General features: G+C 34.6%; 1 protein-coding gene across 1 annotated transcript in view; it reads right to left on the bottom strand.

The window, feature by feature from the left end:
• Positions 1–15: 15 nt before the first annotated feature.
• Positions 16–14679, bottom strand: part of AEBP2 (AE binding protein 2) — a 48270-nt gene continuing 33606 nt past the window's right edge. Inside the window, exons 6-11 of the mRNA XM_057369538.1 lie at positions 11685–11871; positions 6635–6759; positions 4150–4217; positions 1749–1862; positions 1427–1493; positions 16–135 (exon numbers count right to left, since the gene is read on the bottom strand). Of these exons, the coding sequence (XP_057225521.1) occupies positions 1439–1493; positions 1749–1862; positions 4150–4217; positions 6635–6759; positions 11685–11871 (549 nt within the window). The 3' untranslated portion in view covers positions 16–135; positions 1427–1438. The remainder of the gene's footprint in view (positions 136–1426; positions 1494–1748; positions 1863–4149; positions 4218–6634; positions 6760–11684; positions 11872–14679) is intronic.

The raw sequence follows: 14679 nt of genomic DNA, 5'->3' as shown, positions 1-14679 counted from the left end.
AAAAAAGGAAAAAAAAAAAAAAGATGGGATTTGACTAATGTGCAACTTTATTTCTAAATCCATTGTCAGTGACTAAGACTGCAGGTGTCCCCACTTGCTTGGTTTTACCTCTTCAACCTCTTCTGGGGCATTGTTCTGTAAAAGAAGATGGTACAGCTTTACATTAAGACCGTGTGATGTCCATAGTAGTCAGCTGAATATACTACAAAATCATTTCTATACAAAATCTATTTCCATTTGATTAAACCCAGAGCCATTTCAGATGTTCCTATAAAAGCATACATTTCAGATAATAATTTCAAACTTTCTAGTAAAGCGTGACATTTTAGCACAATATTAATAGCTGTCACTGSACTAAATTTCTTTAACCACCTTTACCTCTTGCAAAGTTTTGGTCTTTAAATTAATATCATTAAACTSCCTCAGCTGGTCCCAAAAGCTCAGTTCAATCTCAGACTGATCCATATTGCCAAAAATCGAGTACCACACTAAATGTGGGTATCCTAATTTTATTTGGGAAAGACAGAAAGGTTTGCTAATTTTTCTCCAAGGACTTATCCCAGAGATCATTATATTTTTATTTTAAAAGGTTATTTTTTAACTTTCAAAGCAAACTAATCTTATCAAGTTTTGAAAAGTCAAAATCAATACAAAATTATTAACATGTCAATTAGATTATAAAACAGTCACTATATTAAGCAGTTTTAAAACACACAATCCAATTTCTCTGTAACATTTTCATGATTTTACCATCAACATCATAGACTAAGGTAAATATTTAAAATAGCTACATTTAYAAAGATAGCAAATACAGTAGGATTTGTTTTCATATTGTAAAGCAAGTTTTCATTAATTTGATTAGTRAAATACACTGAATATTAAAGGTGAACTGAAAGGCTTATTGCATTGAAAGACCTCATATTAGTGTGTTATTTACTCCTTGAGACTCTTGGTCACTGGATGTTAAGGAAGAAACATCGGAACACTGAACTTCTGTTATGATAAACTTTCTTTCCACAACCCATTTTCATGGATTTTTAATATAATCACATAAATATGTCTCTGGGAATGTTCAAAATTTAAGAATGAATTAAGCATTTCAGATTACCTTTAAAAACTGTACACACAGAACTGTGGGTACTGATAATCATGGGAGAGCAGTAATAAAGGAAGGGGGTGAGAATCAGGAAATTATTAGAAACCAGATGAATTAGAAGCCAATCTGAGGGCCTAAAAACAGAAATGTGAAAGTGGCTTAAAGACAAGTAACATGGATTTTTCCCTTTTGCCCCCTATAAAGAATCTTGTATTAAAAAAGTAACAGTACTTGAATGCAAGTACAATTTTCAAGGTAATACTGCATGTATTACAGCTGAATATAATATGGAAAGATAAATTTGGACTTTAAAAAAATTGGTATACAAACCAGTATGTGATCTTAACAGAAGTGATCTTTCAGGATTCCACTGTATGTACCTCCTTTACTAGAATTTCTGTACACCAAGCACAAAAAAGTAAAATACACTTGGTAAATACACATTCCCCGTTTCTCAGTAACTAGAGTTTAGTTCAAGAAGTAATTCTGAAATAACTTAAGACCTCAGAACTTAACTCCTGGACGTTTACAGTACCAAGGCTCCCTGATCTGGTCTATAATACATTAGCAATCCTGATTTTCCAACGTCAAAAAGTTAAGTGAGGCTTAAGATTACATTCAAGCAAAGAAAGTTTCAAAATTAAGATGTTACCTGTATATGTTTGGGTCCAGTAGCAAGGCAGTATCTTTTGGTAGTTTTGATAAATGAACTACTTTAGTTTTTAACTGATGTCGCTCACTTTCATTTACCCACACATCAGGCAGACTATGAAYAAATAAATAAAATAAAAATATTCAAAAAAGATCAACTGTTTTTCTTACCATAAAATTATGTGGTAAACTAGTACACATGAAGCAATTTTCACATTTCCCTGGTTAAAAAACATCTTCATTGGAGCGAGGAAAGGCAGACAACCTTTACATGTTATACTTCAAAGTTTTTCAAGTTCTCAGTGTGAAAAACATCCTGAACAGAATTTAGATAATTCCAGAAGTATATTCCTAGCATACAATGATAATGGAACCACATTCTCCAATTTAATGTGAAAATGGATAACAAAAAAAAACAACAAGATCTTTGGAAATACCTTATTTTACTGGGCATAAARATCTTTGATTCTGTTTAATTACAAGACAGAATATACTGCAGGCACTGAGTTTTGAGTTACACTAAATTTCTTGCTCCAAGCTCAAAGGTCTCATTGGCAAAATGCTCCAATTTTGCTGAAATTATTTGTTTGATTATCTTCTCCTTTGGGTTTTTGGTGGCGTTTTTACAATTTTCAACATATCCTAGCAGTCAAAGACTAACCTCAGGTTGGGGAAGAGTTTACATTGTAATTAAGGTGTTGAAACCTTTGAATCAGGTTTCAAATTYAGAAACCCAATACTGAAAACTAAATGTAACAGCACTTTATCTGATCAAAGCTAAATGCAAATTTAGACTTTTACCCATTATTTCACTGAATCTATATTTTGCAGGTTTCACTTTGAATGTTGGCTACAAATTAAATTCAATTTTTTCGGTAATCTATTTAAAACATGAATAAACCAAGAACTTCTAATCAGCAGGAAAATTAGCTTCTCTAATGAAACTTTTCAGATGAAGATAGAAAGAAAAAAGAAAAAAAACAGAGGGAGGGAGAACAACCCAGAAGCCAAACCATACATCATCCACTAAGGTTTATGGATTATGAAAGGTGGAAAAACACCACAGAAGTTTTTTTATTTAAAGCCAAAAATCAGTTTTTGGACAACCAATTGGGAAAACGTTTTCAGTAGAAACTATATACTCAAGYTGCAAACAGCAAATAAGGAAACTTTTCACTTACAGAGACTATTTGAAATACACAAAAAGACAACAACTCAGTAAGYTCATTTACTGCCACCAATAAAAAATTACTGCTCTTAAGGAAAAAAACCCAAATACAACAGAACACCCCCTCCCACACAACCCAATAAAATTCATTTCCCTGTTGTATAAGAAATGAGTTAAAGACTAGTATTTACTTTTCCTAAAAAAAAAATGTATGAACATTAATGTATGGACAACCTGGAGCACTTCTAACAGTTTCTCAAGAGGATTCAGAGTAGAAGAAGTTAAATCATCACTCTCAGCTCCATCTGGAAGGCTGATGAACAGCTCAGTGAAGTGGAAAGGAATCCCCATAACTGCATTGCACTTTCTAAATGTGAGTACCCTGACAGTGTAAAACAGACTGATGGCATGTGCCAGGGCACCTTGGCATTTGCTCTTATAAATAGGATAATCAAGATCAAATTCAATCTACTGAATATCCAGTAATTCAAAACTACATCATTCAGTGCATGAAATACACACTCTGTCCTATCCAATCAAGGTGCAACCAGCAGCAATGTAACTCACACACATTATCCCTCTGACCTGACCAACCCCAGCTACATTCCATCGGCAATGTCTGAACATTACTGAACGTCCTGTCTTCTCCCACGCAGGGATTCTAATACTGAATTTGTCTACAGGAGCAACTAACTCATTTGACTCTACATTAAAAAAAAAAATTACTCTTTTCTAGCTCATTTGACTCTACATTAAAAAAAAAAAATAACTCTTTTTATTTCTTTTTCATGCTCGCAGTGCTGCATACTTCTTATGGCTTATCTTAAAATGCATTTAACTGTCTTTATCTGTAACATTTTAGAATGAATCATTTCAGAGTGATGTTATATATAGTATACTATCCATCCTAAAAGGAACAAAAAAAGAGCATATTTTATAAGATACTTTAGCTATTGTCTCTCAAGATTGAGTCTTTTGACAAAATGCATTAAAAATACAGATGCAAATTTACCTGAACTGGGATTAGAGTCTAAAGAMTTGAAAGTTAAAGCAAAAATCAATAAACTCATGGTTATTAATTTTTAAATTTCTAAATTACTTTTAGAAAAAAAAAAGCATTTTTAAAACGCTTTAACTCAAATATTCAAAAGCACAAAATAACTTAGTAATAGTTCACTGAAGCCACTGTAAATCCTTCCCCCATTTAAAACATATCACTGARCAATATACTCACATGTCCTCTGGTGTCCAGTGAAGCAAGAGTTTTATTTTCCCAGAATCTTCTTTTCTTTTAGCTATTACCTATAACAATTACATAAATCATAATTAAAACCAAATTCCAGATTTTTTGCTCAAAAGCTGTTGTTCATGTCCAACTAGACGTTAATAGAAAGCAAACTGTTACAAACTCCTTAAAAGATGTGTGTCTGCAGTAAATATGCTCTGAAAGTTGTTGTGCATAGAACTTAAATCCATTTACGTTTTTAAGTGAAAAGCACAATTCACCCAGAACATGTATGCTTAATACACCTTTATTTGGAAATATTCTTACTATACTTTCAATATTTCATGCCCTGTGCCAGAAATAAAATGGAAATTTAAAGGGAACAYGCATCAAAGTTGCCTCAAATGAGAAATGGAGTTCTGCTGACCTCTTCTGGAAAAAGAAAACAATTTCACACTGTAAATTGGAGGCATCTCACCGTATTCCTTATTTCTTACAAAGTTTCAATGTATCAAAACAATGTAACTACTTAAAATACAGGTAGTCACTGAACAAAAATACCTAAAAGAGCTCAAAACAGAGAACAGTTTAGTGTTCACATATTTCAGAGAATTAATTCAAGCCATTTCAAAGRTTGGGGGTGGCATGACAGGGTAACCTATAAGTTACGTTTTTCAAAGCGTGTAATATCTGTTCCTTAGGTTAACTAGAAAGACTTAGCTTTTTCCATCTAACAGTTCAGATGATTAAAGTACAAATAATTTGACTCTAACAAAAAAAAAGCAAGCAGAAAAAAAACCTTAATCAAGTCAAAGGTGTATTCTGGACSGCAAGCACCTTTAAAACCTTTCTTCAAAAAGGTTTTATTAATGCCTGGATTCTAAATCTCTCCATATCTACAAAGAAAAKGATGTGTTTAAAAAAGAGTATATATAAATGAAAGGATGTGCCTTTTCAGAGGACATGAAAGGTATCTACAGTAACTGCTCAGAAATTCTTTTTATTAGAATATCTGTCCTGAAAGATACTGCACTGTGCTGACATTATTCTTATGCTGCATAAAACAATGAAGCCACATCATTTATGCCTGTTTTCAGACAGCAAAGCAGTTTCTTCTTCCAATTTTTCACCTTTCAAATGAATCCCTCTGATAATTACACTTTTTTTCTTCATTTGACAGTGGACCACATSAACTTACTATGCCATTTAGCCAGTCACCATTCAAATCCCACATCCTAATGCTTGTCAGTGATGCAAAATGTGTGTTTCTATGTGAGGTATCACTATCTCAGTGTAACAGTGCACGTCCACAAAACTGCTCTGAGCAAACCTTTCTTTTTTAAAGCTGATTTTAGGCTCATGATGTCCAACACAAACCAGCACACCACAATACAGCAGCAAAGTGCAGCACAGGGCTGGAATCCTAGAGCAGTTCTGCCACTGGTACAACCCCTGCCACAACWGAGGTCTAAGCAATTTCAGAACCAATCAACCTCCTACCATCTCCACTAACGCATGCACGGATGAGCTAAAAGGATTTTCACCACTTCCTTCAAGTTAATTTGAAGCAGTTTTAGAGCAGATTCCTCCCTCTAATTCCATCTCCTTATGAATTATTCCCAATAGCTAGAGCTGTGCTTCCACAACAAAGTAGACTGCCTGGATAACCTTTCACATTAAAGCAAGCTGTGAATTGGAAGAGAAACTGCTTTTCTCACAGTGTTGTAAAATCCATGCATGCCAGGAAAACTAGAACAAGATTTAAGTACAGTAACAGCTAAACCACCTGCAAATCTCTACTTGCAGCTGGTGCTCAATGCACATAAAGTTCAGCAGAAATCATTTGAAAAAGATTTCCAATACAGGCCACAGATATTTATAACCATCATCAGTCTTGCAGCACAAGATATATAAGCTTCATGCTTACAAAATCATCTTTCCTTTATGGAAAGAGACTGATAGATCAAGAGTTTGAATCACATACTAAGATTAAGCTGAAGACACATCAGCAAACACTCCTTGTTTGCATTTAAAACCATCCCTCYTCATTTTGTTCCGTCTCTCACTTCYTTTCTTCAGCCAGGCTTCTGCCTTTCACATGCCCTTATCTGCCAATATGCTTAAGAAAACCTGAACTTATATTTCTTGTGATAAATTAACACTGTCACTCACGACTATGAAAATCCCATCTGAAGTGCATTCTTACTTAGAAGACAGAACCAATTTTTTCTACAACACAAAGTTGTTAAATATTCCCCAAGTGGATCAGACAGGATACGTTGCAATCCATTCAATTTGTGAACTAAAACTACCACCAATACTACTTCAAAGTTAATTTACTAATAGCAGTGGACAACTCAACAATATAAACTAGCCATATTACTTATTTCTGATTAAATGCCTAYAGCAGTTAGAGGCAAACAAAAATCTTTCAGAAGGATGAGATTTTTCAGACACACAGTAAACAAACAGAATGCATAATATAAATACTTACAGTACTATGAAATACAACACTGTGGCCTTTTCCTAAACTTTCTATATGTGCTGAGAGATTAAAGCAGATGGCTCGATGTCTTATAGCATCCAGTGTTTGTGCATCAAAGAAGTCATGAGGTCTTGCTGGAAAAAAAAAAAGGGAAAAGAGATCATTAGTGTTCAACACAATCAAAGCATTCAAACACATTCAGGCATGTAAACAGGTCTGAAGTGTCATTAGTAAATCATTTATCATTATATCAGTAACACTACCTTGTCAGAGAGCTGCAAATATTAATTTCACTGAGAGGGAGAAATTACTCCAAGAGAAGCACAGTTCAAGTTTGGTCAAAACACACTCCCTGTGGATGAAACAGCTATTTCCAAGAAATGTAACTACATCCACTCATTGAAGTTTCAGTAATGCTAAACAGTCAGGTGAAAACCTCCATACTATTAYTCATTTCTATGTAAAAGCTGTCATTCCATGTTTTTTGACTGTAAATAAACGTTTTCTAGCCAAGAAGCATCAACTGCATCATGTATTACACCTCAATTTATAATGAGTAAAGCAAAAGTAATATATATCTGAGATTTTACGGTTGTCTAAAACCAGCAGGCAATAATAAAGACCTTCTCCTTTTAGAAAAGAATTTTCACAGTTAAGTGTTTCTTGAACAGTAAAAAGATCATTGACTTTTGATTTACACTGTAAAAGAAGGTCCATCAATTCTATACTAAATGTACTTAAACTAAAAATAATTGCTACTAGGAACAGATTTGCATAATATTGGAAATACTTCACACAAAAATTTTAAAATTACACATAAACAGTAATAATATTACATTAGCAAATAAAGTCTGAATTAAAATATTCACATTTTCAAGCCTAATTTGAGAATAGTAATTTATTAAATAACACACTGAAATTAAAACTAAGAATAGGATTTGCTATTACATATCAACTACGTGTTACCCTGAAATCTGCACAAACAATGAATCAAAGTCCTGCTGCCTTCATTTAAAACAGCTTCTATATTCCTCTATCCATTATTTCAAAATGAACTACAAATTCCACTTAAAAAAGCATTTGCTGCACTCCTGGGATTGATTGTTGGTAAGCATTCATCTGTACATTCTGTTCTGTCCCTGCTCCATCTCAGTTGGATRCTGCCAATTAGGCAATCATCTCAGTGCAATGTTTTCTCGCTCTAAGTGGCAATGTAGGACCACAGCTCATGCTGCAGGTGGTCAGTGATGCAAGCATATAAATATTTGATAAATAAGTATGAGGGARGAAAGGAGAGAGGGTGGAAAGAAAGGGGAAATAAAAAAACAAACTCATATTTTTGCTTTTGGTTTCATACAATGAATTTCTCCAGGATTTACAGCAGAAAATTAGAAGAAAGGGCACAATTTTTCAAAAGCATATGAATAATTTTATTTACTCTCTACTAAGCATTAGTGCTGTATTTTCTATGCACCTTTATTCTGAAAATGATTTTGAAGAAATGGATGTAAGTATCTCCCTTCCTGCTTAATAATGCAAGTTCCAAGCACACATCAATTACTTAAGTCAAGTAAATTAACATCATCATACCAGTAACCTACCAAATGAAAATGCAAACCCTACATAACGAGTTATACTGTAAATCCCATGAACAGTAAGCYTCCTTATCTCTCTTCTATTCCTCATGTGAACTCGATTATCATGCTTGTTAATAGCTACAGTATCATCTTTGCAATGGAAGTGACAGTGTAAGATCATTCCAGGTAGCTTCAGGAGATCAACACTATAACCTATATTAGAGATACACACTTTCAACATCTCCTTCTAAGTGCCAGTCTTTGTGAATGAGAGAACAYTTAAAAGGCTGTCCAGAAGAAAAAGACTAATCCTGAATTATTCTACATCAAAAATTTTAAAACAAGTAAGATCTTTATAGCACCACAAATGCAACTAGCTAAATGGGTGTCACAAGTAAAACATGCCTTTATCATAAAAGTGCTGATTCCAGGACTTATAAAAAAATGCATTGTTTACAGACAAGACAAAAGAAATGAGAAACACTTTAAAATGGCAAGATGATAAAAAAAAATTAAGTAACAGTAAAAATTCTCTTTACAGTAAGTTAGAAGACTGTATTATCATCACATATCGCCACAATAAAGTCTCCTTTTACATTACACATTCTCTCACAGAAGGGTGTTAACCTTCAGCTATAAAACAGAGGAAGCRAATTTATAAATTTTCTGTACTTAAAACTATCTAGAATTTATACATGATGATGCTTCAGTAACAGCATATATTGGCCATCAATTGTCAATGAATACTTAGTAATCCACTTACACCTTTAAAAGAAAAACAGGGCCTAACAAAACCATGAGGTAGAAAGAACATGCTGACAACAGTTTTGTGGTGCTCAGCTGCCAGGTTTTGCTGAATTCTTACCTGCAAGTGATTTACACAGATTGTCCACTATCTAATGGCATTTTGTTTTACATCCATGTCATTAAGTCCTCATAACACTACTTGAAGAGAACCTGGGACTTAGGTTGAACGCTTTTCCTTTTGGGTACTTAAAAATATCTAAATATAAATCCAGGCTCTTCACTTTATTTCCCCCGGACTGAAAATACTTAATGCTGTTAATCGTGTTATTCTGGCTTCTTAGATAAGGGTTWTTGCTTTCCCCCATTCTTCCTATAAAGACAAAACATTCAAACTTGCACACCTGATTCTTTAACTAGAACTAAGCTAAGAAACAGAAAGACAAGCAAAATTGTATCAGCCCTTTGTCACGTTCRCTTCATCAACAATAATCCACACCAAGTTTGAAAGGAAGCTGCCAATACTTAGCACTTTCTGAAAATGCCATCAACTTTGGATACATTTCAGGGTCACATACCCTCTGGAGAAATACATTACAGTAGCCAGTTCCCAACTCAGTTAGAGATGATTTCTGCCTTAGGGCAAAAGTCTACAGCCAGCATTGCATTTGCCTCACGAGGCAAGAAGATAAGAAATTGCCCAAGCAACTGTCATTTTTCTTCCTGTGCAACACTTGATCAAGACAGCAGACCAATCAAATACTACAGTCTGGTCTTTAACATTCCCACAATATTTATTATTTACATTTTTTTGCCATAAATTCATTCACAAATTCTGCAGCAAATTCTTATTACAACTAGAACATCTTAATAGGTAATTTGAAGTTTTAATTATGAAACTCTGATTTGAAATTTGCAAGTCAAATAATATAGTATTCATCAATTACTAATAAAATGTGAATCTAAAAAACTACTTCTGCATACAGTGGAGGTGGGAATGAATTAAGATGCATTAAATCAACTACCTAACAAAACCAACATATAGAAGCAAGCTAAGATGCAACTCAGGAACCTCTGAAAATGAAAACTTTGAGGTGACTGGTCTTAGCCATCTATATTTTGAGTAACACAGTCAACAAATCAAGATAATCCTTTGGGAACCTGCAATTACCTCAAGGTGTCTCTCTCATTACATCTAAGATGCAAAAAGATACTGCAAAGTGAGCCACAACCCTGCACTGATCAGCCCTCCCTTCTTGAACCTTCTCATTTACACAGATTTCTAGCATGAAAGGGCAAGCTTTTGGAAAATAAAATTCTGCAAAGGACAGAAACAGTTCTCTAATTTCTTTAAAAGTTGAATCAAAATTAAAGGAACTCTTGAAATCTCTACTTGTAAGATGTATTTCACAACATAATTTGCTCAAATATATTTTAAGAATACCCAGACATACCCAGTGGCTCAAGAAACTTTTCAGAATTGCAGATAATACTCTTACTTCCCGGGATATGCTTGTCTGCATGCAAGGCAGAAACATGACCACTACTTCATAAATTTCCATTAAGCTCCTTAAAACACAGGCGAGGTATTAACAATAAATCACAATCATGTGATAAAGTATAATCACCTGAGACCACTGATCCACCAGTATGTGGATCCATTGTTGCAGTACCATTTGAATAACTGSTAACTGTATTTTTTCACAGAAAGAGAAAGATGGATACAGTTAAGTGCTGTGCCACAGAAGGGTTCTGGAGAAGAAAGACTGTGGACTGAAATTTAACAAGTCCAGTGGTTCATAAAAAAAGATCTCTTGTGCTACTCTCCAATRCTGTAAGACAGACTTTGCACCACAAGTAAAAATTCATTAAGCTTTTTCTTCAGCTGCTAACATACCAGCAGAAAAAAATGTAAATAGGTTTTCTCATGTCTCTAAAATGCAGGTGTCACAGTAACACTTTAAAATGATCAGCTTGGTACTGGAGAGTTGAACCCAAAGCTATTGTAAAACAAAGTGAAATATTTTACTGCCTAATTGTAACAACTGCCTAATCTTTCCTAACTATTCCTGTAGATCAGAATTTCTATAGAAATTCGGTATTTTATTAGTCTAGTGCTAGGACAACTCAGGAATCAAACGACCAGATCCAAATGGACTAGAAGAGGTACTGAGTAAGTGATTATTCCTTGCTAGAGGAAACAGTTCTCACTTTAGATGACAAATCACACCTCTCAGCACAGTGGTTCATAAAAATTAATGAACATCAACTATGTGGAGACAGTTTAAAAAAACACAGCAAGTCAATTCTGCCCAAAATTATATCTTGGTTATGCTCATAAAACTGTCATTAACATAATGAAATGTTTTGCTCAAAAAAGAGCTTATATAACATGCATTTATCTCTAATTTACATGAATCTGCAATCTCTGTCTGAACTTCAGATCTCATCAGAACTAAACAGAACAYTTTCCAACAGTAATATAGTCAGCAAACAAAAATCAACTCTGAAATGAAAGCTTCTTTCAACTGGCAATCCAAGCGTTGCTCACAGGAAACTGATCTTTTCTCCTTAACACTGAGAGATCTACCCTAAAATGGAACACAATCTGGAATTGTTTTCTTCCCATCACAAGGAATGGCACCTCCACCAGAATCAAATACACAGAGAAACCAACACAGTGAGGAGGAACTTTGAATATAAGACAAGCCTTTCAAGAACTTCTGCAAAACACTTACGTAGTGATCGTCGTCTCTTGTTCTTTAATTTTCTTCTTTTATTCATTCCAGCTTTAGATGGAGATTCCTCTTTGGCCTTTGGCTGGCTGGCAACTTTTGAAGAGTTCTGCTGGCTGAAGTGTGTGGGCACATGACGGGCAAGTCCTCCCTGAGAWGCAAAGCTGGCATTGCACCCACCAACTACACACTTGTGAGAAAAAAAAAGAACAACTCGTATCAGTGGCTGTATAGCACAGGAGCTTCAGAGATTTTGACTTTTTTGGCTCACCTTCCAACAYATTGAAGCAAAACCAAATTCTTAATGACCATGCAATTCTTAATAACACGAACAAGAACATATTCTGAAATAAATTTGTTTGAAGTTTTTAATGTGCAATAATTATTTAATAATGTTTTTTCTATGCCATACTACATTTTATATTGTATAAAATTAAATTTTAAAAGCATAAAATTAATCTCAAACAATGCACTGGCAAACTTCCCACAGAACATACAGGCTTCTGATGAACTTTCCTCTTAACAAGCCAACATTCCCTTGCCTTTCAAAATACAGTACAGTTACTGGTTCTCACCACCTCTCCAATGTTCTGTAGTTGTTACCAGTAACATTCTCCAACATCCTCCTTTCTTGTGAGGAAGCAAAAGCAAAAAATAAATCCTTACCCACGTTACACATGAAACAGCTTAATGCTCTTTGTAAATGCTATAAAAAGTCAATGAATAGCTGCCTTATGGCTCTGTTTAAAGTGAACTTCAGTAAAGTTGTAGTAGCAACTATTTAGACATTAATTTTGAAATGCTACTATTGCTTCAGGAGCATTTAAGGAAGTTCTCATTTAAAGGAAATCTCCTCTCTTAAAAGAAAAATACGATCCAACAACAATCAAGCAGAAACACACAACCTGAMTGATAGCAGCAACCAAGCTTATACTGGCTACAATTATTGGTATTTTTGTAAGTATTTGGTTCATATTTACAATTATTTCATTTGCAAAGTATTTACATTATACTGCTGGGGAGGAAGGCATAAACCTTTCCTATTGTGCTCTGAGCTTACAAGGGTAATAGAAGGTAAGAGAAAAGTGATTTTAGGATACGTATTTCATCACTGACTGCCATTAGTGTGTATCCGTATGACTGATTTTTCTGCTGATTCAGACAATTGTAGTAGGGCAAATGAGTGGATTAGCCAGTAGCAAAAAACCTACCACCAYTCTAAACCATTGGAAAATTCTCCTCTTTCCACATCTGTTTGGCTCCTTCCTTTCCTTCCCGTTTCTCAGCTCTTTCACCTGCAACTCTTTCCAACACTTCCCTTCTTAGCAAAATACTGAGGCAGCTCCAATAGGAGTTTGGGARTAAGAAATGCTGCAAATATGTACATAGTGTAAAGTCATCTCTGAAGGCTAAGGATGAATTTTCAAGCTTACAGTAACCTGCCCCAAGCCTGCACTTCTGATTGGAAGACAAGAAAATAGGTTTAGAACTCCATGTGACCCTCTYTTTGCCCCTAAAACCCAACTGTGTTGTTTTCCAACAATGGCTGCAGAACTGAACAGTCTATTTCTGCCACAGACTTGGCAAATGGTTTGCCATGATGAGTAGTAAAATACAGTKTCCATGAAGAGAAAAAAACTCTGCTGTCCCCAACAGCTGTAGAATTAAAAATAGGTACATAGATTTCAAGACAGTAAAAGGCAAAAAATGAAAGGATATTTTAAATCTTTTTTTTGTGTCTTTGTTGTGGTTTCTTAAAGGGAAGAATTCTTAGAGGGAGTTAGGGAAAGTTTTCTAAGTACTGAGCTAACTCAAAGATATAACTCCCTGACAAAAAGCTGGAGAAACCTTCAAATGTATTTGCTCCTCCCTGTCTCCCCCAGTAATAGCATCTTAAGAATTGTGAAGATTTCTACCAAAATTCCCCCTATGCCTTTTTACTTTGCCCACATTCAAACAACAGCAATACTGTCTACTTATATTGTAGTGACTTACACTGGAAGAAATCCCAGCACACTTGTGAATCCCAACACACTCTGGATGCCGATCTCATTTACACTATGGTAACTCCAACACAATTTTCRTCACTTTAAATTAATACTGAACATTTAAATTTGCATTTACAGAATCACAGGATGGTTTGAGTTGGAAGGGTCTTTTAAAAGTCATTCAGTTCCAAGCCCCTTACTGATTGCTAAGTCACATCCAACCTGACCTTGAACCCAAACCATTTATTTATTTATTTTAAAGATGATTTAACTCACAATCAACAGATACCTGTACAACGCATATGTGCATTAGTTTAAACAAGTTTTTGTTCTCCCTTTTTTTTGTCCTTGCAATATCTGTCTAGCCCGTAAGAGCAGCTTCATGAAACTAAGACAGGAAATCTAAATTTAGGATTAACTTTCACTAGTGTGCTCCTGACTTCACATTCCAGCTCTTTCTGATCATATAAACACTGTTGAAAAAAAGAMGTTAACTCAAAAAAAGCCCATATCCTGAAATTCAGCCACACTGAGATACCAATGCCTGCTAGAGGTGAAAAATAACCTAAAGCCTTGGTACAGTGCATGCATTACCATATTCCAAGTTAAATATGGTATCAAAAAGGCAACGCCTTTTGGAAAAAAGCACAAACTTTGTGTCAGGGACTTTTCTAAAACTTTTCAAAATGTAACTGTATTTGTCAGATGGGAAACATTGTTTTATGACAAACTGCCAGTTGACTCACTTGACTTTTTTCTTGTCATGTACAGAGGAAACAAGCAAAAATATTCTGTAGGGATTATCTACAAAAGCTACTGCTAACTTTCCTGCCTCTACCCAAGCTTTACTTTCAAAATCCCCAAGTCAACATCCTTAGATCCTCAATATCTGCAACTTGCAACTAGAAACTGTCTTTTTCCAGGGAGTGTATTAATACTCTACAGCCACAGTACAAAATATTTGCAATAATTATTACATTCAGATTTTGCATACTTTGAGACTACCTGAT

This window comes from Malurus melanocephalus, unplaced genomic scaffold (assembly GCF_030028575.1).
Source record: "Malurus melanocephalus ecotype Western Australia unplaced genomic scaffold, MMel_1.1 scaffold_112, whole genome shotgun sequence".
In the NCBI taxonomy this organism is placed as follows: Eukaryota; Metazoa; Chordata; class Aves; order Passeriformes; family Maluridae; genus Malurus; species Malurus melanocephalus.
Note: the sequence above shows the minus strand (reverse complement) of the source record. Positions and strands in the feature narration are given on the sequence as shown.